The sequence below is a fragment of the Somniosus microcephalus genome, chromosome 14 (genome assembly GCF_052327205.1).
Source record: "Somniosus microcephalus isolate GS21.2 chromosome 14, FLI_Smic_1.0, whole genome shotgun sequence".
In the NCBI taxonomy this organism is placed as follows: Eukaryota; Metazoa; Chordata; class Chondrichthyes; order Squaliformes; family Somniosidae; genus Somniosus; species Somniosus microcephalus.
The window spans coordinates 22880514-22908154 of record NC_141000.1 but is presented as its reverse complement, the minus strand read 5'-3'; the positions used below and the strand labels follow the sequence as shown (position 1 = coordinate 22908154).

Genomic DNA, 27641 nt, shown 5'->3' with positions numbered 1-27641 from the left:
TTTTGGCAGTTTTCCGCATCATTATTCACCTACATCAGGAAGATAGACCGCGATTTTGTAAATAGATGCAGGTTGGGAGAGGGTCAGGTGGTTTCCGGCTTCCAGTCCCGCCCCCAACTGCATCTGGCCCACGGACGTGATTTTATGCTGATTGACCTCGTTAAGCCCACCCTGCGGGCTTACCGGCCAATTAAGAGGAAGCCGGTTAGATGGCATCATTTGATGACACGTCATCTGGCGGTTTTCTTAAAGGGACCACGCACAATTTTTTTTTGACAGCTCATTTCTCAGTGTTTGACAGCATTGAGGTGCTGCAAACACTGACAATCACTGTACAAAGGTGAGCTCTTGCACCCAGGCTCTCCAGTGGCTCCCTCCTTAGGATAGAACAGATGTCAGCTGCAGGTGAGGTGACAGAAGCGATCTGTGAGAGAGGTGAGAGAGGTTCTGTTAGTGAGGTGGGACCAGACATCAATTTCAAAACTTGTTACCTACAGAAAAGTGTAAATGCTTTAAAAATGATTTCCCCAACATTTTCTTACCCCTGAAACTCACCAGTGCACCACTGGATCCTTCACACCACTTCTGCAGCGGTCATCAATGCAGAAATATTACAGCAGACTCACAACACGCCACACTTACCTGGTGTGGTGTCCGGACGTCGGGAACCCCGAGGCAGAAGTGGCAAAATTGAAAAAGAGCCCGTTAACAACTATCAAGTACTTGTTAACAGGCAGGTAAGTGGCTTTAATTCTCTTCCCGCCGCTAGGTGTCGGGTCCATGCGCAAATCGGGGACCCGACACTTGGGAAAATTGTTCGGAGGCGGGTTCACGGCGGGATCAGAACACTCAATCAAAACGGTTTTAACCCTTGACCCGCCTCCAAACCCGCCCCCTCAGTGACGACAAAATCGCGGCCATAGTGCTCAAGTGTGTGGATTGTACAACTTCCATGAAAGAAGTTGGATCATTAGGCCAAATGCTCCTTGTTCTATATTATATTTAGGATAATGGTACATTTTGCAACCCCCACTGTTCTACTGAAAATAAATGTTAAAAACTGCAGAGGAATTTAGCATGAATGCATTCAGTGCTTATAGGGGAACAGCACCAAGTGGAATATATACCATCTGAAGTTTATTTACAAAGACTAAATATTCTAAGAATATTGCTTCACATCATAGAGTATTGAAAGTAGAATCATGCAAATCCCTTAAAGATGAGTGTGTGGTGGGGCAGGACCTCGGCCCACTGCTTTGACATGTCCATATTATAAAAAGGATATAGAGGCACTGGAGAAGGTGCAAAAAAGATTTACTAGAATGATACCTGAACCAAGAGGTTAGACCGATCAGGAAAGATTGAACAGGCTGGAGCTCTTTTCTCTACAACAGAGAAAACTGAGGGGTGACCTGATAGAGGTCTTCAAAATAATGAAAGGTTTTGATAGAGTAAATGTAGAGAAGATGTATCCACTTGTGGGCGAGACCAGAACTAGGGGCCATAAATATAAGACAGTCACTAATAAATCTAATAGGGAATTCAGGAGAAACCTCTTTACCCAGAGAGTGGTTAGAATGTGGAACTACAAGGAGCAGTTGAAGCGAATAGCATAGATGCATTCAAGGGGAAGCTAGAAAAGCACAAGGGCGAAAGGAGTAGAAGGATATGGTGATGGGGTTAGATGAAGGCGGGTTGGAGGAGGCTCGTGTAGAGTATAAACACCGGTATGGACCTGTTGGGCCAAATGGCCTGTTTCTGTGCTGTAAATACTTTTAAAAAACTTTTAAAACGTGCCTATTTGTGCCTGCGTGCCTAAGAAAATTAGCGCAATTTGAAGAGCCTTCCCAAACCAACAATCAGCGGAATTGCACAATTTTGACTTGGGGGCATTTTGTGGGCGGGTCTGATCCGGGCGAATTGATTCTTAAACCAGTGTAAACGATCGCAGAAAACACAAATGTAAGTGGTTTCAGACGTAACTCATTTATTTTCAAATTTCCCCGATCTTTTACACTGGTTTGGCAAATACCGCCCAGATTGCACCAATATTACTGGCGTAAACGAGCGGAAACTCTACCCCATTGTTGTAAATACGGTCATTTTTAATCCTCGGAATACACACCTCTGCAACAACATGTGCTTATGCAAAATGCTGTTGAACACTCAATGTGATTGTAATTCTACTAAACCCTGAGATTGTAATAAAATAAAATCTTATTCCTTTCAATTCTTCAAAGACAAACTTTCTTGTTTCTCTCAGTCATTTAATCAACTGTTGCATCTTATTTCTGATGACTCTATCCTTCATTCTTCGTCATCTAGCAACATTCTTGGCTTACCCCAAGTGAAATTCCCACAGTTTCCCTATTGCTACAGCTGCCTCCAAGAACCTTGGTTGTCTGTTCAGTGCCAAGCTGTTCTTAACTCCTCGATAACTTTGAATTCTGTAAAGCACAAGTCCATCCAAGACTTGAAGACTGCTCCCATGAAGCTCTAGCATTGTTCCCTCTCCTGAACAGGATACAAGGATCCTTTCCCCTCCTAGATCCCGCTCTCCAGTCGGGCCTCCTTTCATTTCTCCCCTCAGGTACTCTGCACTCCCAAATCCCCAAGCCTTCAGCGCTGCTCGGCCTTCGTACTCTCCTGCTGCCGCCCTCGCAGGCTTGACTCCCTCTTAGATAAGCCAACAGTATCCCTCTGTGCCTCTCTTGGCATCTTCCGACGGGCCCACCAAGGCACTCGTTGCTGCCTCATTACAAGCAATGCTGACCCTGTGGACTCTGCCAGTGGATCAGCTATCACCACCCCTCGCCGCATCTCCCTCCAGAATGTCCGCTCACTTGTGAATAAGGCCCTGGCCATTTATGAGCTTATTGCTGGAAACTTGGCTGAGGGGTGATGCCGGAAATCCCAAAGAAACTAATACTGAATCGGGGACAGAGAGTCAATAAAATTAACATAAGTAAAATAACAGTATTGAAGAAAATAATGGCACTAAAGAGTGACAAATCCCCAGGGCCAGATGGTTTCCATCCCAGAGTTTTAAAGGAAGTAGGTGAGCACATTGCAGATGCCCTAACTATAATCTTCCAAAGTTCTCTAGATTCAGGAACTGTCTCTTTAGCTTTTTTTAAAATTCCTTTGAGATGTGGGCATTCCTGGCAAGGCCAGCATTTATTGACCATCCCTAATTGCCCTCAAGAAGGTGGTGGTGAGCCGCCTTCTTGAACCGCTGCAGTCCGTGTGGTGAAGGTACTTCTAAGTCAGGATGGTGTGTGACTTGGAGAGGAACTTGGAGCTGGTGGTGTTCCCATGCGCCTGCTGCCCTTGTCCTTCTAGGTGGAAGAGGTTGCGGGTTTGGGAGGTGCTGCCGAAGAAGCCTTGGCAAGTTGCTGCAGTGCATCTTGTAGATGGTACACACTGCAGCCACAGTACGCCGGTGATGGAGGAAGTGAATGTTTAAGGTGCTGGAGGGGGTGCCAATCAAGTGGGCTGCTTTGTCCTGGATGGTGTCGAGCTTCTTGAGTGTTGTTGGAGCTGCACTCATCCAGGCAAGTGGAGAGTATTCCATCACACGCCTTACTTGTGCCTTGTAGATGGGAGAAAGGCTTTGGGGAGTCAGGTGGTGAGACACTCACCACAGAATACCTAGCCTCTGACCTGCTCTTGTTGCCACAGTATGTGTGTGGCTGGTCCAGTTAAGTTTCTGGTCAATGATGACCCCAGGATGTTGATGGTGGGGGAATCGGCGATGGTAATGCCATTGAATGTCAAGGAGCGGTGGTTAGACTCTCACTTGTTGGAGATTGAAGTGCCAAGCAATGACTGTGGCGCGAATGTTACCTGCCACTTATCAGCCCAAGCCTGAATGTTGTCCAGGTCTTGTTGCATGCGGGAATGGACTGCTTCATTATCTGAGGAGTTGTGGATGGCACTGAACACTGTGCAGGGAAGGTCATTGATGAAGCAGCTGAAGATGTTGGGCCTAGGACACTGCCCTGCGGAACTCCTGCAGCGATGTCCTGGGGCTGTGATCATTGACCTTCAATTACCACAAGCATCTTCCTTTGTGCTAGGTATGACTCCAGCCAGTGGAGAGTTTCCCCACCCCACCCCCAATTCCCATTGACTTCAGTTTTACTAGGGCTCCTTCATGCCACACTCAGTCAAATGCTGCCTTGATGTCAAGAGCAGTCACTCTCACCTTGCCTCTGGAATTCAGCTCTTTTGTCCATGTTGGGACCAAGGCTGTAATGAGGCCGGGAGCAGAGTGGTCTTGGCGGAACCCAAACTGGGCATCCGTGAGCAGCTTGGAAAATTGTGCATGTCACTCTGTTTTTTTAAGAATGGCGAGGGAATTATAGACCAGTTAGACTAACATCTGTTGTCGGGAAATTGCTAGAGTCTATAATTAAGCATAGGGTGACTGAACACCTTGAAAATTTTCTGTTGATCAGAGAGAGCCAGTATGGATTTGTGAAAGGTAGGTCAAGCCTGACAAACTTGAATGAATTTTTTTGAAGATGTGACTAAAATAGTGGGCAAGGGAATGTCTATGGCTGTTATTTATATAGACTTCCAGAAGGCATTTGATAAAATCCCACATAAGAGACTGTTATCTAAAGGTAGAAGCCCACGGAATGGAAGGCAAATTTTTGACCTGGTTAGGAAATTGGCTGAGCGGCAGGAGACAGAGAGTAGGGATAATGGGTAGGTACTCAAATTGGCAGGATGTGACTAATGGTGTCCCACAGGGATCTGTGTTGGGGCCTCAACTATTCACAATATTTATTAACAACTAAGATGATGGCATAGAAAGTCATATATCCAAATTTGCCAATGGCACAAAGATAGGCGGCATTGTAGGCAGTGTAGATGAAAGCATAAAATAACAAAGGGTTATTGATAGATTAAGCGAATGGGCAAAACTGTGGCAAATGAAATTCAATGTAAGCAAATGTGAGATCATCCACTTTGGACCTAAAAAGGATAGAACAGGGTACTTTCTAAATGGTGAAAAGCTAAAAACAGTGGAGGTCCAAAGAGACTTGGGTGTCCAGGTACATAGATCATTAAAATGTCATGAACAGGTACAGAAAATAATCAAAAAGGCTAATGGAATGCTAGCCTTTATATCTAGACAACTAGAGTACAAGGGGGTAGAAGCTATGCTGCAGCTGTACAAAACCCTGGTTAGACCACACCTGGAGTACTGTGAGCAGTTCTGGGCACCACACCTTAGGAAGGATAGCAGCGTAGGTTTACCAGAATGATACCTGAACTTCAAGGGTTAAGTTCCGAGGAGAGATTACACAAATTAGGGTTGTATTCCCTAGAATTTAGAAGGTTATTGTGTGATCTGTTCGAAGTTTTCAGGATATTAAGGGGAACAGATAGAGTAGATAGAGAAACTCTATTTTCACTGGTTGGGGATTCTAGGACTAGGGGGCATAGTCTAAAAATTAGAGCCAGACCTTTCAGGAGTGAAATTAGTAAACACTTCTACACACAAAGGGTGGTAGAAGTTTGGAACTCTCTTCCGCAAACGACAATTGATGCTCGATCAATTGTTAATTTTAAATCGGAGATTGATAGCTTTTTATTAACCAAAGTTATTAAGGGATATGGGCCAAAGGCGGGTATAGGGAGTTAGATCGCAGATCAGCCATGATCTCACTGAAAGGCGGAACAGGCTCGAGGGGCTGAATGGCCTACTCGTGTTCCTATGTTCCTGCATTCACTGCCCTCTTATCCATCTTTAATCTCTCCCTCCATATAAACTCGCCTACCCATATTCACGGCCACCCCTTCACTTTGCCATCTCACGTGGCCTCGCTACTCCCATTATGTCAATCACAGGTAAGACCATCTCTGATCGCTTCCTTGTATTGCTCTCCACCCACATACCCCTTCCCCCTCCCAACCTTATTTCCTTCTGTGTCCACCCTTGGCAAAAACTCTCTCCCAATTCACTTACAACTGCACTTTTGAGTCCCAACTGTCTAGCCTTTGGCCCTCCATTCACTACGACATTTCTGCAGCTAACGATCTGCTCAACCGCACCCTCACCTCCACCTTTGAATCCCTAGTTCCCATTAAAACCATTACTCTCTCTCACCCTGGTCGTTTCCCCTAGTACAGCCCTAATCTCCGCTCCCCAAGCGCAGGGGACGCAGACTTGAACGTTTATGGCAGACAACTGGTTTAGCCATTCATTGCCAGACCTGGTTGGACCACAAAGCACTATTGGGTCCTGCTCTCATCTGCCAAAACTGTTCACTATTCCAGGATCATCCTGGAATGCAAAAATAACCCCCAACTTCTTTTCTCTACTGCAAACTGTCTTCTTAAACCCCTCTCTGCCGTCTCCTCCACACTAACCTCCAAATAACAAGTGCAAGGAGCTCATGGACTTCTTTGAGACCATCCCTTTCCTTCCTTCCTCTAGCCTACTGGGCCAAACTTTCGCTAAAGTTTCCCAAGCTTTTGGTCATCTGCCCTAATATCTCATGTGGCTCGATGTCAAATGTTGATAATGCTCCTGTGAAGCGTTTTGGGACATTTTACTACGTTAAAGGCGCTATATAAATGCAAGTTGTTGTTGTTATTATTGTTGTTGTTGAACAGGCCTTCCCTTTCTTCTCTTTAGCCCACAAATGCCTTCTCCTTTGCAACTTTTCTTCTCTTTTTTCATTTTAAATCAATACTAATGTTCAGTTTTCTCTGGACTTTCCAGTCTTGTTCCTTCTGACCTCCAAATATCCCATCTTGCATGTTCTCTGTCCTACTCAAATCTGTTTTGAAGTCAAGACTCATTGCACACCCTAGCCCATTCTTTCCCAGGTCATCAAAACTATGGAGTTCCCAATCTGCCTGAATTTTCTTTTATTCTACAAATTCTCAGACATTTAATCTCAAGACTATCCTTACCTAATCACTGCTTCCCGATTTACCTCATGTCCAATTTTACTCTTTTCCCTTGGTGGAGTCCTGTACTTTGGCCTTAGTTCCCCAGTTTGTTGTTTTTTTTTATAAAAGGGATTAAAAATGTTGATGCAGTGAAATTTCTATTCAACTTCTGATTGGACAAATGATCAAATGAATAAGATTGCCTATTTTCAATATGGTCATCATTCTTCAAATGTGGTTTATGCTGCATATACTATCTGTCTAGGTCCATCACCCACCTGGAGGGAAATCACTGAACTAATGGCTCCTGCAAGCTTTTAAAAAGATACTCAAGTGGAGAAATGTGAAAATTACACAATTTTATCCCAAACTTATTATGCATTAAAACGTGATGCACCAGACCAGTCTGCATTACTTGGTGACAGAAGTTGCTCGTGTGCAGGTTGTGATGATGCAGTCAAGGAAACCATTTGTCAGAATTAAAACACAAAAAAAACTCAAGGCAAGTTTAGAAACAATGGGAAAGGAAGGTATAAGTGGTGTTAAAAAAAAAAAATGTAAAAAAGGAAAAACTGCAAATGCTGGAAATTTGCAATAAAAGCAGAAAACATTAGAAGTACATCTGGGGGTCGGTCAGCATTTGCAAAGAGGTTATGACATTTCAGGTATGTAACTTGAGTACAGACCAAAAATGTCATAACCCACCTCTTTACAGATGCTGACTGATCTGTGTATTTTCTGTTTTTATGTCAGTGATGCTTGTGGAGGATAAAATCCATACAAAGAAAGGAATATGACACAAGGAGCCAACTTTTCCCCAACTTCTTTATCCAAGGCAGTAGCAGGAAGATGAGGTGGTTTTCACTCAGAGAAGAAAACATCAGCTCCCCCTGCTGGGAGATGGAACCATATGTTCAGGTGTGGAAAGGATCGATAAATGAGAAAGATTTCTCTCTTGTCGGAAGGAAAAGCATCCTCCGTAGACCTCAGGAGCCAGTGCAAGTTGTCAGGGAGAATCATACATATCAAATCCCTTTAACATTTTTTTTTAAACTTTACACAAACAGTGTCTGCCCTGAGCAGTTCAGTTATTTTCCCGGAGGGAGAGTAATTAATAACAATGATAGAAGAATAACACTTGAGAATTCTCTTTAAGCACAATGCTTAATACAACAAGGACAAAAGGAACAGGAGTGCATTCTGTGGAGGTTGATTTCATTCACAATGGTAGACTGCAATGTAAACAAATTTAGATTATATGCCAGCTGTTTACTCTACCAATGGGGTTAAACAATGGGAGAAGAGGTATCAGTGGTTAACTCTTAACTCTTCAGAACAGTGATAGGATATAAATTAGATCAACCTTAGGAGGCTGAGGAACCCACTACATCCATCACAGCCTCAAAAGGACTTTGAGGTAGCTCCAGAAGCATAAAAACCTAAGAAATAGAAGCAGGAGTAGGCCATATGCCCCCTTGAACCTGCTCCACCATTCAATAAGATCATGGCTGATCTTCCAGCTCAACTCCATTCTCCTGCCCTATCCCCATTATCCCTTAGTGTCTGGGGAGGGGGGGGGGGGGGGGGGGAAATCGATCGATTTCAGCCTTGAGTATTTTTTTGTTTAATTCTGACAAATGGTTTCCTTGACTGCATCATCACACCCTGCACATGAGTGACTTCTGTCACCAAGTAATGCCGATCAATGTATTCAACAATTGAGCTTCCATAGCCCTCTGGGGTGGAGAATTCCAAAGATTCACAACCCTCTGAGTGAAGAAAATTTCAGTCCTAAATGGCTGACCCCTTATACTGAGATTATGACTCTAGTTCTAGAAATATAGGAACACAGGAACAGAAGTAGGCCATTTAGCCCCTCGAGCCTGTTCCGCCATTCAATGAGGTCATGGCTGATCTGTGATCTAACTCCATAACCTGCCTTTGGCCTGCATCCACTGTTTCTAGATTTTCACCATTTAGAAAGTACTCGGTTCTATCCTTTTCAGCCATGCAGTATGAGAGCTGCCAAAGCAAAGACCTTAAGGCAAGAGCTAGCAAGAGGTTGATGGGTCATAGGTGAGTTAAATCCTCAAGTCAATCAAGATCATCTGTGCCCACTTCAACTGGCATTCTCATACTAGCTTTGTCCCAAAACAGAAGAAAAATTTCAGTTCATCCAAAACTCTTCCTCCTGTATCCTAACCCACACCAAGTCCCGCTCATCCATCAGCCCTGTGATCGTTGACCTACATTGGCGCCAGGTCCCCCAAAGTGTCCAATTTAAAATTATCATTCTTGTGTTCAAATCCCATCATGGTCTCCCCCCCACCCCCATCTCTATAAATTCATCCAGCCCAACAACCCTCCGAGAACTCCGCATTCCTCCAACTCTGACCTCTTGTGCACCCCAACTCCCTTCACCCCAACATTGATGGATATGCCTTCAGCCGTCTAGGCCCCAAAATCTTGACTTTCTGCCCTAAACCTCTCCACCTCACTCATCCTTCAACATCCTCCTTAAAATCTACTTTTTTGGCCAAGCTTTTAGTCACCCCTCAGCGTATTTCTTCGGCTTGGTGTCAATTTTAGTCTATTATGCTCCTGTAAAGTGCCTTGGGATGTTTAGCTATATTGAAAGCAATACATAAATGCAGATTGTTGTTTTTAGAACAAGTTTGATTTTTGTGCTGGACTGTATCTTGCGGATCTTTCTCACTTCCATGTATAATTGTAATCTGTAAATAAACCTGGACATTAAATTTAACATAGAAACATAGAAGATAGGAGCAGGAGTAGGCCATTCAGCCCCTCGAGCCTGCTCCGCCATTCAATGAGATCATGGCTGATCATCCAAATTCAGTACCCTGTCCCTGCTTTCTCCCCATATCCCTTGATCCCTTTAGCCTTAAGAAATATATCTAACTCCTTCTTGAATATATTTAATGAATTGGCCTCAACTGCCTTCTGTGGTAAAGAATTCCACAGGTTCACCACTCTCTGGGTGAAGAAATTCCTCCTCATCTCTGTCCTAAATGGCTTACCCCTTATCCTTAGACTGTGACCCCTGGTTCTGGACCCTCCGCCATCAGGAACATCCTTCCTGCATCTAGTCTGTCTAGTCCTGTTAGAATTTTATAAGTTTCAATGAGATCCCCTCTCATTCTTCTGAACTCTAGTGAATATAAGCCTAATCGACCCAATCTCTCTTCATATGTCATTCCTGCCATCCCAGGTATCAGTCTGTTGAATCTTCGCTGCACTCCCTCCATGGCAAGAACATCCTTCCTCAGATAAGGCGACCAAACTGCACACAATACTCAAGGTGTGGTCTCACCGAGGCTGCTTCAGTGGTCTAGGTGTCTATTTTTCCACTTTCTGTTGCAACAGGCATCCCATGCATTCTCCAGTAAGCAATTTACAGTGAGTCTGGGTTAATTATTAGTCCATAATATCAGGTTACCATTCATAAGAGACACAGTCTGCACACTCATTGCTAACATGAGAACTGTGTTGGGGGAGGGGACCCTGAACCGTAACATCTTCATTCGATGAGGGTCTGGGCTATAAATCAATAAGAGATATTGTCCAAATAAATTTCCAGTCTTTTCCAGTTCTGCTGGCTCAGTCTCACTTAGGTGTCAGCCTTGGCTCAGTGGTAACACTCTCACCTGAGTTAGAAGATTGTGGGTTTAAGCCCCACTCGAGCGACTTGATCACATAATCTAGGCCAACACTTTGGTGCTGTACTGAGGGAGTGCTGCACTGTCAGAGGTGAGGTCTTTCAGATGAGAGGTTAAACCGAGGCCCCGTCTGCTCTCGAATGGACATGAAAGATCCCATGGCACTATTCAAAAGGAGAGATAGGGAATTCTCCCGGTGTCCTGGCCAACATTCATCCCTCAAACAACACCTAAAACATTTGTTTCATTGCTGTTTGTTGAACCTTTCTCTGCGCAGATTGGCTCCTGTGTTTCCATACAAATCACACATGATTTTGACTTGGACATATAGCGCCATCCTTCATTGCTGCGAGAATTCCCTACCTAAAACCATTGTGAGAGCACTATTAGCACAAGTACTGCAGCAGTTCAAGGCGGTAGCCAACCACCTTCTCAGGGCATCTAGGGATGTGCAATAAATAAGACCTTACCAGCAACCGGAGAAGAATTTTTTTTTTTTTTTTTTTTTTAAATAAAAAGAGCACTTCCTCTATGAAGTATGAAGAGGGACCTGGTTAAGAAAGAACTTGCATTTATATAGCACCTTGCACAACCTCGGGACGTTCCAAACGCTACACATGCACAAAGGCTTCATTTCCCTCAAAATGAGACTTCATTATTTGAAGTCCATGCAGTGCCAGTACATTGCTGTTGCATTGGATTTTACATATGCGTGTTCTAGCTATGCAGCTAATTGAATCTACATCCTTTAGAAAAAAAGTATAAAACTATGAATGTAAATTTTAAATGGTCAAAATTATCTGACATCACAAATCTATTTTCAAGTTCCTCAATCAAAAAACAAATCTAACCACCTAAAATCGGCTTGTTTCTCGATTCTGTTAATAGGCATTCATTGTTTAATCTTCTCCATTTCGAAGTGCAGTGCACATATGAACTTAAGCACTGAAGGGACAATAACGCCTATGCGATGGTTAAGAAACTGACAACGATCTCGACAAAACAGCCTGAACAGCTGATTCTAGTCAGATGAGACTTCAGCATCTTCTGCAATAACAGTGCACTTCAAATAGAAAAACATTCAATTTTCAATAGAGATAAAGAAAACCACAAATACTGGAAATTTGAAATATTAAAATAAATGAAAACAATGGAAATGCATAGACTAGTCAGCATCTGAAAGAGAAAAGACGGTTTGTTTAAGGTGAAACTCTTCATCAGTTCTGACAAAAGGTCTCACGAGAATTGCACCTTTTCTCTTTTATATGTTAACAGCTATGTATTTCCAGTTTTAATTTTTAGTTGATAAGAAAGAAGAAAGAACTTGTAGTTATACAGTGTCTTTTGCATTCTTAGGGCATCCCAAAGTGCTTTGCAGCAAACAGCAAGAGATAAATAATGAGTTAACCTGTTTGATGGAGTTGGTTGAGAAATAAGTATCAGCCTATAACATAGAATCATAGAATGGTTACAGCACAGAAGGAGGCCATTCGGTCCATCGAGCCCGTGCCAGCTCTCTGCAAGAGCACTTCAGCTAGTCCCACTCCCCGCCCTTTCCCCGTAGCCCTACAATTTTTTCTTCTTCAGGTACTTATCCAATTCCCTTTTGAAAGCCACAATTGAATCTGCCTCCACTTTCAGGTAGCGCATTCCAGAACATAACCACTCGCTGTGTAAAAAGTTTTTCCTCATGTTTCCTTTGGTGGTTCTGCCAATCACCTTAAATCTATATCCTCTGGTTCTCGACCCTTCCACCAATGGGAACAGTTTCTCACTATCTACTCTGTCTAGACCCCTTAGGATTTTGAACACCTCTATCAAATCGCCTCTCAACCTTCTCTGCTCTAAGGAGAACAACCCCAGCTTCTCCAGTCTATCCACGTAACTGAAGTCCCTCATCCCTGAAACCATTCTCGTAAATCTTTTCTGCACCCTCTCCAAGGCCTTCACATTCTTCCTAAAGTGCGGTGCCCAGAATTGGACACAATACTCCAGTTGAGGTCGAACCAGTGTTTTATAAAAGGTTCATCATAACTTCCTTGCTTTTGTACTCTATGCTTCAATTTATAAAGCCCAGGATCCCATATGCGTTTTTAACCGCTTTCTCACCTGCCCTGCCACCTTCAACGATTTGTGCACATACACCCTCAGGTCTCTGTTCATGCACCCCCTTTAGTTTATATTGCCTCTCCTCGTTTTTCCTACCAAAATGTATCATTTCACACTTTTCTGCGTTAAATTTCATCTGCCACGTGTCCGCCCATTCCACCAGCCGGTCTATGTCCTCTTGAAGTCTATCACTATCCTCCTCACGGTTCACTATACTTCCAAGTTTTGTGTCATCTGCAGAAGAAATATGTGCTCAAGTCCTGGAGTGGGCCTTGAACCAATGACCTTCTGACTGAGAGGTGAGTATGCTACCATCTCTGACAGCAGCACCATTTCAGTTTTGGCTTTTCCCAGCTAGGATCCATTCAGTTGAATTCTGGGGATATCAATCTTTAGTCCTACGGAACATATGGCATCCCACTGCAATCTTCAAGTGATAACACCTTCTGCCCTCCCAGCAGACAACCAATATAATTTTGCAAAGTTTGGGCTTATAAAAGTATTCAGCTTCTGTGCCTTTGTCTGTACCCAGATCTCAGTAACATACAGAAGCATCACTGGACATTAGCCTCAGATACACCTTTTTTCCCCCCATACCCTATACTATACTACTACTCCTCCTCGAGAATCGATCAATAGCTTTCAACTAAAACAATCTTTCTCCATTATCTTTAGGCTGGCTTTCAACTCCCTAGATATGTAAATTTGTGCACCACTTCCATCTCATCATATCCACTTTTTTCAGTATTTCTTCTGTACCCTTCCATCAAGAATTAGAATAGAATTGCAAGTGCCACGTGATCGCAACCATCGTCGGGAGAAGTGCTTGTGGAAGACCAAGACAAATGGCATTCTTGGGTATTCAAGTGTCAAACTGTATGACTAAGTGACATGCAAATAACTGCCTGTTATATCATAATTCCCAGAAGAGTCAGCTTTTCAGGAGACTGCAAATTGAAATGTTAGTGTTGCTTCATATTCCATCTTTAACAAATGATCTTTCTAACATGCACACATGCTACTCAATGGACAGGAGGCTAGCTAAGAGAAACTGGTTGAAATTTGCAAAGTCTATAAAAGTGAAAAGCCCAACATCTATATTATATCCGAATGCACCAATGAGAACCCAACACCAGAGAAATAACAAAATCAGAAAAAAGCTACATTAAATCCTGGAGTCAATAGCACTGTAAGTCTCCAATATATTGAAGTCAATAGGTAACAATGTGACAATTATTCTTATTTGCTTTAAAGGTGGCACTGTAACTTTCTACAGCCTGTTGCAATAGACACAGCTAAAATACACCATTATATCTATGACTATCTATAAACAAGGCCATGGAAGATTCACTGGTAAATATGATGTTCCGACTATGTAACGAAACATGTCTTACAAGAAAAATCTTAAATCATGTTACACAAATCATTGAACACAACATTTTTTAACCAGAGTAAATGCATAATCAAAATTCTATGAATCAGCCATCAAATTCTGCACACTTCTAAATAAAATTTTAATTTTGCATGCATCTAGAGAAAGTAATAATATTTTCTGCATCTCAGTCAGTCATTTACGAATTAGTTAAAATAGTAATTTCCCTGCTGCCATATACATCATCCACTGAGCAGGTAGTAAGCAGACATGCTGGGAACGATGACTAATATTAGGTCAATATGATCAGTGTGTTTCCATACTAAACCTATGCCTTTTGGGACTGGTGTGGAGAGTTCATAAAGGCATCGATATTAATAAGCAAGCAACTGAACTTTTTCTTTAAAAAAATTCTCTCTCAAACCTATGTAAAATAAATCAGAAAATATTTTACAAACTAAGAATTCCAAACAGTTGTTTAAAACAATTATAAAAATGGAACTGATCGTTTCCATCATACTCATTAAGCATAGAAACTGGAGTAGATCATTCAGCCCCCGAGCCTGCTCTGCCATTCAATCAGATCATGGCTGATTTGTATCTCAACTCCATTTACCCACCCTTGATATACTTACTTAACAAAAATCTATCGGTCTCAGTCTTGAAAATTTCAATTATCCCAGCATCCACAGCCTTTGGGGGCGAGTCCCAGATTTCCACTACCATTTGTATACAAAAGGGCTTCCTAATATGACTCCTAAATGGACTAGCTCTAATTTTATTATGCCCCCTTGTTGTGGATTCCTGCACCAGAGGAAGTAGTTTCTCTGTACCTACCCTATTAAATCATTTAATAATTTTAAATACTTCCACTAGATCACTCAACACTCTAAACTCAAGGGAATAGAAGCCAAGTTCTAACAATTTAACCCTTTAAGCTCAGGTATAATTCTGGTGAATCTGCGCTGTACCTTCCCCAAGGCCAATACATCCTTCCTGAGTTTAGGAGCCTGAACACCATACTCTAGATGGGTCTGACCAAGGCTCTATACAACTGAAGCTTAATCGCCTCACTTTTGAATTCCAATTCAATTCAGGTAAAAGCCAACAATCCATTAGCCTTTTTGATTACTTTTTATACTAGTACAGTAGCTTTTAGTGATGTGTGTATATGGACACCTAAATCCCTTTGCTCCTGCACAGTTCCTACTCTCTCACCAATAAGAAAATATTCTGATTTGTCTTTCTCAGATCCAAAGTGGATGACTTCACACTTCTCCATATTAAACTCCATCTGCTACAGTTTTGCTTACTCACTTAGTCTGTTTATGTCCCTTTGTAACTTCCTACTCCCATCTACACAACTTACTGTGCCTCCTAACTTAGTGTCATCTGCAAATTTGGATAAACAACTCTCCAATTCCATGTGCGCTAATTTTTCCTAATAATCTCGTGTGAAACCTGATCAAATACCTTCTGAAAGTTCATACAGACAACATCCATAGACACTCCCCTATCCACCATGCTAGTGACCTAAAGAAATTCAACTAGATTAGTCAGACATGACTTACAATGCACAAACCCATGCGGACTCGCTGATCCCTGTCCAAGTGCTCAGTCACACTGTCTCTAATGACAGATGAGTAACTGCCCCACAATTTATGTTAAACTGACAGGTCTGTAGTTACCTGGTTTCTCCCTCCCTTCTTAAAGAATAGTGGCATATTAAAATTTCCAATCGAAAGGCACAATTTCAGAATCTAGAGAGTTTTGAAAAATTATGACTAGTGCAGTTGCTATTTACAGAAAACTTTGTGCTATCCGGCACCCACGGGACCGAGCTGCTGCCGTTGCCTCAAAACTGCCGGGTGTGGCCTGCAAGCTCTGTAGCTGAAGCTGTTGCGAGAGCTACAGACCTTGCACAGCTTGACTGTTCAAACAAAGCAAAAAAAACAAACAAAAAGAATAAAAAACGGCTGCTGATTTTTGCCGGTGGCTCCAGATTGCCGGATAGCACAAAGTTTCCTGTATTCACCTATTTCTTTTACTACCCTGGGGTGGAAACTATCAGGTCCTGGAGAGTTGTCTCTCTTAAGTCCCATTATTTTCTCAATTTATATTAAATCCACTAAAGCCTGCACCTACCCACCCACCGCCTTATTTTTAGGTTCCCTTGTACCAATGGTATTTTGTTCTCTTCCTCCACTATGAAAACGGATACAAAGTACTCATATTTTCTTATCAATTATTGTGTAGGCCCTCAGGCATAATTTATACTCTCACAAATAAAATGTATTATATAACGTAACAGTACCTGATACTAAACTAGAAACATTGAATCAAATTACTGTACGTAGTTTTTTTTTAAAAAGATATAATTAATAGAGCATTTACCTTATCAATAGTGCTGTTATCAAGTTCTATTTCCATGGACCTTGGTCTTAGTTTGATAGGTTGGTCTTTAAAAATGTCTCCAAAGCCAAATCCTTTTATTTTTTTCGGCTGAATTTCTGTTGCGATTGCACCGTTTGATCCATCCATCTTTCCACCAGTTCCATCTGTAGCATCCTGTTCAGGACTTCCTCGGTCCTTAACATCTAAAAGAACATTGAATTGTTGTAATGAAGGAAAATGAATGCCGATAGGCTATTTGACCACGAGGGTAAAAGCACCAGAGCTGAATCTAATACAAAAGCAAAATACTGCGGATGCTGGAAATCTGAAATAAAAACAGAAAATGCTGGAAATACTCAGCAGGTCAGGCAGCATCTGTAGAGAGAGAAACAGAGTTAACGTTTCAGGTCGATGTAACATAAGGAGAGTTAGTGTGCATGTCGAGTGACAAAGGGTGAAACCTGAAACGTTAACTCTGTTTCTCTCTCTACAGATGCTGCCTGACCTGCTGAGTATTTCCAGCATTTTCTGTTTTTATTTTAGAGCTGAATCTAATCCTGTTTTCAGTTGACAGGCACACTTCCAGTAGGGGCCATTCTCAATCGGGACCAGGAACCTAATTTTCTCCTCCCAAACCCAGGGTGGCAAGACCAATTGTAGCAACACTACTGGTGGGCCGGCTGAGATCATCCAAAATTAGTAGGGACTGGGAATCAAACCTTGCAACTTTTTAGTCTGTATGGTTCAGTTACTTACTTCCTTCCTCATTCTTTGAATGTTATCCTCCACATACAGGCTAGCCCAAGTCATCAACAAGGAGATGAGCATGAATCATGGAGGCTCTAAGAAGCTGAACAGACCTAACTTCTTATGTTGCACATCACTGCCTTGAATTAATTCTCAATTTCTTTTACAGAAGTAGGTAGAAGAATTTATGTACACTGGACAGAAAGAACTAGATATAAGCACAGGTGTAGTAGCCAAGAATAGAAGAATTGAGATACTATAAACATACAAAGTTGAAATTGAGGATTAGCTAAAAACAGTTATTATACTAAAATGATTACCTCCTGGAAATATTCACCTAAGAAGACACTAATAGCATCCAAACCATCATAGGAGATTCTACAACTAGATGTAATGACTTACATGGATATCTGAGACAAGTTTAAAGGGCTCAAAACCAATAAATACTCAGGGACAGACACTATACTTGAGGGTGCTCAGTGAGACTCATGATGAAATCCATTAAGTGCTGATAGTCACCACTAAGTTAATGAATACAGGGGAGATCCAACTGGATTGGAAACAAACCTATTTTCAAGAAAGATGACGAGACAAACCCAGATAACTAGCAAAAATTATTAAATTGATTAGGAACAAACTTGATTACCTATATAAAAATAACCTAGCAAGTGGCAGCCAACACTGTTTCAGAAGGTTTAGACTAACTTTCTTGTCTTTTTTGAGGAAGTGACATCCCAAGTGGATATCGGAAATGTGTGAAGTTGCACATGAAAGGCCTCTATACAAGATTATGGCAATGCATATGCAATGGAAGGGATGAAGGAGCAAGTAGTTAAGGGAATGACATTGGGTTGGAGAAACAGAGCGCTACAAGGGTTTTACTGTTTACAATCTGCAAAATCAACTTGAATACAGAAAACAATATAAGTTGGCTAAATTTGCAAGTGATGCCAAGTTGAGTCTGGTGAAACCACCAAGGAGTTACAGAATGACGAGGTAATATTTGCAAGTGGCCAGAACTTGAAATGAAATTTAATACAGGCAAGTGCAAAATTTTACATATTACGCTGCAAGAAAATAAGGGTTTGGGGGTGGGGGAGACAACATACTTATTTAATGATTATGCTGAACTAGCTTATTAAGCTGAAAATTTTGGGAGTGATAATCGACAACACTGACCATAACCAGTCACTGAAAAGCAGCAATCAACAATGCAAACAGAATGCTGAGCTATGTTGACAAGTCTGTAAATTACAAGTCTGAGGCCATCATACTGAAGCTATATAGTGCTCTGAGCAGATGACATCTTGAATACTATGTTCCAGTACTAATTACTGAGGCACTAGAGAAACATTCAAGTCCTGCTCGTGATGCAGAGAAAGGCCACATGACTGATTCCAAATGTAAAAGCAACTGAATTATGAGAAACGGTTAGAAAAACTTTGACTTGAAAGGAGTCAAACTGAGGGGATCTTGTATAGAGATATGCACCATACTAAATGGAAACGAACAGGTTAATCCTGAGGATTATAGCAAATTGAACCATGACTACAAGACATAAATATAGTAGGAGAAAGAGTGGTAAAAGGAATGGATAATAAGGAAATAGCGGTCTTGTTAAATTAGTTATTTGTAACTGTTTACACAATGGAGGAAGAGGACAAAATACCAGCTAAAAATAGGTCAAGGAGAGGAACTTAGTGGATTTAAAGGTAATGGAGAAAATAATGGGACAAATCTCCAGGACCCGATGGTTCCTACCCACATGCATTAAAAGAAATAGATGAGGAAATTGCAGTTGCATTAGATTCCCTCTAGATTCAGGAATTGTGCCTTTGGTTTGGGAAATTGCAAATGTCACTCCATTATTTAAGAAGGGAGGGAAGGAGAAACAAGGAAACTATAGACCTATCAGTTTAACATCAGTTGTGTGGAAATTACTGGAATCTATCAGAGACAGTGACTGAGCACTTGGACAGGCATGATTGAAGAGACTAATCTAGTTGAAGAGGTCACTAGCATAGCAGATAAGAAAGTGTCCATGGATGTTGTCCATATGGACTACCAGAAGGCACTTGAAAAGGTTCTGCACAAGAGATTATTAGCATAATAAAATAGTGTGTATGAAATTGGAGGCAACCTTGTGACATGGGTTGATAATTGGTTGGGAGATGGGAGACAGTAGAGATAAATTCTCTGATTGGCAGGATGTGGCAAGTGGTGGTTCCCCCAGGGATCTGAACTAGGGCCTCAGCTTTTCACCATATATATTAATGACTTGGGTAAAGGAACTGGAGAGTTGTTTACCCAAGTTTGCGGATGACACTAAGTTAGGAGGCATAGTAAGTTGAGTGGATGGGAGCAGGAAGTTACAAGGGATAGACAGACTAAATGAATCGGAAAAACTATGGCAGATGGAGCTTAATGTGGGAATGTGTGAGGTCACCCACTTTGGATTTGAGAAAGCCAAGTCAAATTATTTTCTTAATGCCAAGAGACATGTGGAGGAGCAAAGGGATTTAGGTCTCCATGTATACAATTCACTAAAAGCTAGTGCACAGGTACAGAAAATAATCAAAAAGGCTAATGAAAGGTTGACCTTATCTCAAGGGAGTCATCATTCAAAAGTAAGGAAGTGATGCTTCAGTTGTATAGAAACATAGAAGATAGGAGCAGGAGTAGGCCATTCGGCCCCTCGAGCCTGCTCCGCCATTTAATGAGATCATGGCTGATCATCCAAATTCAGTACCCTGTCCCTGCATTCTCCCCATATCCCTTGATCCCTTTGGCCTTAAGAAATATATCTAAATCCTTCTTGAATATATTTAATGAATTGGCCTCAACTGCCTTTTGTGGTAGAGAATTCCACAGGTTCACCACTCTCTGGGTGAAGAAATTCCTCCTCATCTCTGTCCTAAATGGCTTACCCCTTATCTTTAGACTGTGACCCCTGGTTCTGGACTCCCCCACCATCGGAAACATCCTTCCTGCATCTAGTCTGTCTAGTCCTGTCAGAATTTTATACATTTCAATGAGATCCCCTCTCATTCTTCTAGACTCCAGCGAGTATAAGCCTAATCGACCCAATCTCTCCTCATACGTCATTCCTGCCATCCCAGGTATCAGTCTGGTGAATCTTCGCTGCACTCCTTCCATGGCAAGAACATCCTTCCTCAGATAAGGCAACCAAAACTGCACACAATACTCAAGGTGTGGTCTCACCAAGGCCCTGTACAACTGCAGCAAGACATCCTTGCTCCTGTACTCGAATCCTCTCGCTATGAAGGCCAACATACCATTTGCCTTCTTAACTGCCTGCTGCACCTGCATGCTTACCTTCAGCGACTGGTGCACAAGGACACCCAGGTCTCGTTGCACTTCCTCTTCTCCCAATTTATTGCCGTTCAGATAATAATCTGCCTTCCTGTTTTTGCCACCAAAGTGGATAACCTCGCATTTATCCACATTATACTGCATCTGCCATGCATCTGCCCAATCACCCAACCTGTCCAAATCATACTGGAGTTTCTCGGCATCCTCCTCACAGCACACATGCCCACCCAGCTTTGTCTCATCTGCAAACTTGGAGATATTACATCTAGTTCCCTCGTCTAGATCGTATAGAGCCTTAGACAAAGCCCATCTGGAGTACTGCATTCGGTTTTGGGAAATAAAACTCAGGAAAGATTTATTGGCCTTGGAGGCATACAGCACAGATTCACCAGAATTATACCAGGTCTTAAAGGGTTGAATAATGAGGAAAGGCTGCATAAACCTGGTTTATAGTCCCTTGAGAGGTGATTTAATCAAGGTATTTAAAATAATTAGGTGATTCAACAGGGTAGATACAGAAAAACTATTTCCACTGATGGGGGGAATCCAGAACAAGAGGGCATAATCTTAAAATTTGAGCTAGGCAATTTAGGTGTGATTTCAGAAGAATTTTTTCCACACAAAGGATAGTGGAAATCTGGAACTCTCCCCAAAAGGCTGTGGCTGCTGGGTCAGTTGAAATTTTCAAGACTGTGATCAATACATTTTTGTTGGGTAAGGGTAGCCAAGGGATATGGAGCAAAGGTGGGTAATTGAAGCGGAGGTGTAGTTCCGGCACGATCCAACTAAATGGTGGAACAGGCTCGAGGGACTGAATGGTCTACTCCTATATCTATGTTCTAAAGCAAGATGGCCTAGGTACAAAGTGGTAAAATGCATCTTCAGGTCTGATCTCAGGAATCATTTCTTCATGCAAAGAGTCATCAAATAGAATTGTCTTCCAGATAGGGCAGTGGAGGCAAAAACTCTAGAGTCATTCAAGAGAAAAGTTAGCTGCTGTGAAGAGAAGAATCATATGTTTTTTGGAAGGATGAGACAGTTGGGTCAAATGGTCGTCTTCATCTATGCTCATCTCTTATCTTTGGCAAGTACTGCTTTTCAACCACCACCAGATTCAACAAGATTGGTGAGGCCGGAGCTTACGATATCAAGGATAACAATTTGAATACAACAACAACAAATATTTATATAGTTCCTTTAATGGACGATAACGTCCCAAAGCGCTTCACAGGAATATTTTAAGATAAAAAATTTGACACCGAGCCACATAAGGAGAAATATGGGCAGATGACCAAACGCTTGGTCAAAGAGGTAGGTTTAAAGGAGCTTCTTAAAAGAGGAAAGAGAGGTAGAGAGGCGGAGAGGTTTAGCCAGGGAATTCCAGAGCTTAGGGCCGAGGCAGCAGAAGGCACGACCACCAATGGTTGAGCGATTATAATCAGGGATGCTCAAGAGGGCCGAATTAGAGGAGCGCAGATATCTCGGTGGGGGGAGGGGGGGGGGGGTGGTTGTGGGGCTGGAGGAGATTACAGAGATAGGGAGGGGCGAGGTGATGGCGGGATTTGAAAACAAGGATGAGAATTTTGAACTCGAGACGTTGCTTAACCGGGAGCCAATGTAGGTCAGCGAGCACAGAGGTGATGGGTGAGTAGTACTTGGAATAGTCAAGTCTAGAGGTAACAAAGGCATGAATGAGGGTTTCAGCAGCGAATGAGCAGAGGCAAGGGCGGAGACGGGCGATGTTACAGAGGTGGCAATAGGCAGTCTTAGTTATGCCACGGATATGTGGTCAGAAGCGCATTTCAGGGTCAAATATGACACCAAGGTTGCGAACAGTCTGGTTCAGCCTCAGACAAATGTTAGGGAGAGGGATGGAGTCAGTGGCTAGGGAAAGGAATTTGTGATGGGGACCGAAAACAACGGTTCAGTCTTCCCAATATTTAATTGGAGAACATTTTTGCTCATCCAGGTCTGGATGTCAGACAAGCAGTCTGACAATTTAGAAACTGTGGAGGGGTCGAGAAAAGTGGTGGCGAGATAGAGCTGGGTGTCGTCAGCGTACATGTCGAAACTGACGCTGTGTTTTCAGATGATGTCGCCAAGGGGCAGCGTGTAGATGAGAAATAGGAGGGGGCCAAGGATAGATCACTGGGGGACACCAGAGGTAACGATGCAGGGAGCGGGAAGAGAAGCTGTTGCAGGTGATTCTCTGGCCATGATTAGATAGGTAAGAATGGAACCAGGTGAGTGCAGTCCCACCCAGCTGGACAACGGTGGAGAAGGATGGAGTGGTCAACTGTGTCAAAGGCTGCAGACAAGGCAAGAAGGACGAGGAGGGATAGTTTACCTTTGTCATAGTCACAAACGATATTTGTGACTTTGTTGAGAGCTGTTTCGGTACTGAGGCAGGGGCGGAAACCTGATTGGAGGGATTCAAACATGGAGTTGCGGGAAAGATGGGCACGGATTTGGGAGGCAACAACACGTTCAAGGACTTGAGAGGAAAGGGAGGTTGGAGATGGGGCGGCAGTTTGCAAGGGCGGAGGGGTCAAGGGTTTGTTTTTTGAAGAGAGGGGTGATGATGGCAGATTTGAGAGGGGGACAGTACCCGGGGAGAGAACACCGTTAACAATGTCAGCTAACATGGGAGCCAGAAAAGGAAGTTGGGTGGTCAGCAGTTTGGTGGAAATAGGGTTGAAGGAGCAGGAAGTGGGTCTCATGGATAAGATGAGCGAAGAGAGGTCACAAGGGGAGATCGGAGAGAAACTGGAGAAAGATGCGAGTTCAGGGCTAGGGCAGGGGGGAACCTTCGAGGAAGTTTGGCCCGGTGGGCTAAGGGAAGGAAGGGAAGTGGCAGAGGCAGCTGAACGGATGGTCTCAATCTTAGAGACAAAGAAGTCCATGAGCTCCTTACACTTGTCAGAGGTGACCAATTTAATTAATTATCCTGTATATAAAACAGGATTCTGAGAATTCAACAACTTCAACATCTTTATGGCCTTTGCTACTAGTAAACAGAAAGGAAGATAGTAATAGACTAAGAGGACATAGACAGGCTGGTGGAATGGGTGGACGCATGGCAGATGAAATTCAACACAGAAAAGTGAGAGGTGATACATTTTGGTAGGAAGAATGAGGAGAGACAATGCAAGCTAAATGGTACAATTTTAAAGGGGGTGCAAGAACAAAGAGACCTGGGGGTGCTTGTGCACAAATCTTTGAAGGTGGCAGGACAGGACACCGATGCAAAGCAGTTAATAATGCATATGGGATCCTGGGCTTTATAAATAGAGGCACAGAGTACAAAAGCTAGGAGGTTATGCTAAACCGGTATAAAACACTAGTTCGGCCCCGGCTGGAGTATTGTGTCCAATTCTGGGCACCACACTTTAGGAAGGACGTGAAGGCTTTGGAGAGGTTACAGAAGAGATTTACTAGAATGGTTCCAGGGATGAGGGATTACAGTTACGTAGATAGACTGGAGAAGCTGGGGTTGTTCTTCTTGGAGCAGAGAAGGCTAAGACGAGATTTGATAGAGGGGTTTAAAATCCTGAAGGGTTTAGATAGAGTAAATAAAGAGAAACTGTTTCCAATAAAAGAAAAAACTTGCATTTATATAGCGCCTTTCACGACCTCAGGACATGACAAAGTGCTTTACAGCCAATGGAGTATTTTTTTAAGTATAGTCACTGTTGTAATGCAGGAAATGCGGCAGTCAATTTACGCACAGCAAGCTCCCACAAACAGCAGTGTGATAATGACCAGATAATCTGTTTCAGTGATGTTGATTGAGGGATAAATATATGCCAGGACACTGGGGAGAACTCCCCTGCTCTTCTTCGAAATAGTGCCATGGGATCTTTTACCTGAGAGAGCAGACGGGGCCTCGGTTTAACATCTCATCCAAAAGACGGCACATACAACAGTGCAGCGCTCCCTCTGTACTGGTGTGTCGGCCTAGATTTTTGTTCTCGCGTCGCTGGAGTGAGCCCACAACCTTCAGACTTAGAGGCGAGAGTGCTACCAATTGAGCCACTGGCTAACATGGCTGAAGGATCAATAACCAGAGGGCACAGATTTAAGGTGATTGGCAAAAGAACCAGCGGCAACATGAGGAAAAAAAAAATTACGCAATGAGTGGTTAGGATTTGGGATTCACTGCCTAGTAGGATACAGGTTCAATAGTAGCCTTCTAAAGGAAATTGGATAAGTACTTGAAGGAGAAAAAACTCTGCAGGGATATAGGGAAAGAGCGGGGGAGTGGGACTAACTGCATTGCTCTTCGAAAGAGCCGGTGCAGACTCGATGGGCCGAATGGCCTCATTCTGCGCTGTATTACTCTATGATTCCAAGAGATTTGACAACCTACCTGTAAGAATGAGGTTGTAAATCATTTATCGACGAGGATATCAAATTCAGAACATAATGCTCAATTAAGGTACAGGTCCAACTTATTCTTCATATATTGCCTTAAGTAGCAGCTATTTGAAAAGGTAGAATAACATTTGCCTTGCCTGGTGGATCTCAGCAGATAAAGATGTAATCTCAGGTTATATCACCAAATGGAACAAAGGATTGCTTTGGGTGGCAGATGTCCTTTATTCTACCATGATAAAGGCAAGGCTCAACAAACACGAGACAATGATACTACTCTTGAGGGGAACTATGTGGTGGCAGATAAAATTAAGGAACTAGAACACTCTTAACCATAACAAAACCCAAAAGCAATTTTAGACAAACATCTTAGAATCATAGAATGATACAGCACAGAATGAGGCCATTCGACCCATCGTGCCTGTGCCGGCTCTTTGAAAGAGCTATCCAATTAATCCCACTCCCCTGCTCTTTCCACAAAGCCTTGCAAATTCTTTCCCTTCAAGTATTTATTCAATTCTCTTTTGAAAGTTATTATAATAATCTGCTTCCACCACCCTTTCAGGAAGTGCATTCCAGATCACAACTTACTGTGTAAGAAATGTTGCCTCATGTCACCTCTATAGTTCTTTTGCCCATCACCTTAAATCTGTATACACTAGTTACCAATCATTCTGCCGCTAGAAACAGCTTCTCCTTATTTACTCTATCAAAACCATTCATGATTTTGAACACCTCTATCAAATCTCCTCTCAACCTTCCCTGCTCAATGAAGAACAACTCCAGCTTCTCCAGTGTCTCCACATAACTGAAATCTCTCATCCCTGCTACCATTCTAGTAAATCTCTTCTGCACCCTCTCTAAGGCCTTGACGTCCTTCCTAAAGTGTGGTGCCCAGAATTGAACAAAGTACTCCAGCTGAGGCCTAACCAGTGTTTAATAAAGGTTTAGCATAACTTCCTTGCTTTTGTACTCTTATGCCCTCTATTAATAAAGCCAAGGATTCCATATGCTTTTTTTTTTTTTAAATGGCCTTCTCAATTTGTCCTGGTACCTTCAAAAATTTGTGTACATACAATCCCAGGTCTCTCTGTTCCTCCACCCCCTTTAAAATTGTACAATTTACTTTATATTGCAATTCTCTTGGATGAGAATTTGGGAGTACTGTATCATGTGGCACACACAATAAATTTGGTCAGCCACCAATACAGAGTTCACTCACTCTTTATGCAGAAGAGCAAGCGTTTTCAAAGTCACTCGCAAAAGCATCTGACCAGGGTGAAAGTTGAGTTGATAGGAACAGATTGAAATTATTTATAGATTCCGTCTCATAAGGACATATGGTGAAATTTCATAAATAAGTAAGGCAAGCTTCTTAGCTATCTAATCATCTGACTTCTTTACCAGAGACTTATGATCCAGGCTTCAAATCCAAGGAAGAAAAACTAAACTCTCTCCACCTTCCCTTCCCTGTCCTTGGAAAACAGGAAATGTATTTTCTGGTGGCCGATTATAGAATTGTGAAAAATAATGATAATCTTTCCTCAAGCAACAAACTCAGGTCACAGAAGGACAATATCTTAGACCACCAACTATAACATATAGGCACTTGCGCATTCTGCTCGTTCCGACCCAAGAAGTTAGTCAGGGAATGCACAATATGAATTTTATGGAAACATATTTTCTGAACGTACTTGTTTTTAATGTGGTGTCCTCTTGAGTGCTGGCTGTTTCCTCTTGTTCATCTGGAAGCTCTTTAATGAAATTTGAGGGAAACATTCCACTTTTACCATTGAGGATACCTTCCCACCAGCCTTCTTCAACCTTAAATAAAACACACACGCTACATGAGGACAAAGTGGTTACATATTCTCCCATCATTAAATCTAAATTTGAAAAAAAAATTATGGATTTTTTTTTTCCATTAACAAGCAAGGATAAATTAAGTCAGCTGGCCTTAGAACACATAGCTAATTATATATGATAAATTCATCCTTGGGGAGTTAACTTTGCAGAGTGACTTAAGCAAAAGTATAAGGGTTGGAATCCAGCCATAACATCAACAAGACCTTTAAGCTTTACCAGAACAGTTTACATGAATCAACTGTTGGAACTACAGTGTGCTAAACATCCAGCTGTAGTTCATGGTCAGATAAGATTAACATAGTAAACCTGAATGTAGATGACTGCTTTTGTTCAGGAAGGATGAAAAAAATTACCAGTTTAAAAAAGTGTCCGTGGATCGAGTAAGCAGTTAACGTATCAGAAAAATGGTATGGCGGGAGCAGAAAAGGTGAAAGTAAAAAAGTTGGAGCATACATACATGCCAAGTCCACAGATGCAAACAGTAATGTGATCCTTTTTCCCCTCGCCCAAGGGAACAGGAAGCTGGATACTAAGTTACACTAGAGCTCTTAATTTTCTTGGGACAAATTTTTTGGATTGGTCTTAAAATCAGTGTTGCAATGTAGGATGGAGCTTTAAATAGCCTACCCTTCTTGTTGGGGGAAAAGCTGGATCTCTTTGGGATCAAACTGGCTCCAAGAAGACATGCCTGACATTTGGAGATTGGAAAGATGTCAGTTTCTGTGGCAGACTTAGTAATCCAACAATTGAACGATGCTGGTTTGCAGTACTCCAGGGCAATGTTCCCTCTAAGCTGCGCGGCTGCACGACTCTCTGCTGGTCCCACGCAGCCCAGGACCGGCTTTTCCAATATT

General features: G+C 42.4%; 1 protein-coding gene across 6 annotated transcripts in view; it reads right to left on the bottom strand.

Annotated features, from left to right (window-relative positions):
- Positions 1-27641, bottom strand: part of sh3kbp1 (SH3-domain kinase binding protein 1) — a 295127-nt gene that overhangs the window by 110941 nt on the left and 156545 nt on the right. For all 6 annotated transcript variants that reach the window (XM_086006346.1, XM_086006349.1, XM_086006347.1 and 3 more), the window contains 2 exons: positions 26616-26745; positions 16468-16670 (listed from right to left, as the gene is read on the bottom strand). In XM_086006346.1, the coding sequence (XP_085862472.1) occupies positions 16468-16670; positions 26616-26745 (333 nt within the window). The remainder of the gene's footprint in view (positions 1-16467; positions 16671-26615; positions 26746-27641) is intronic.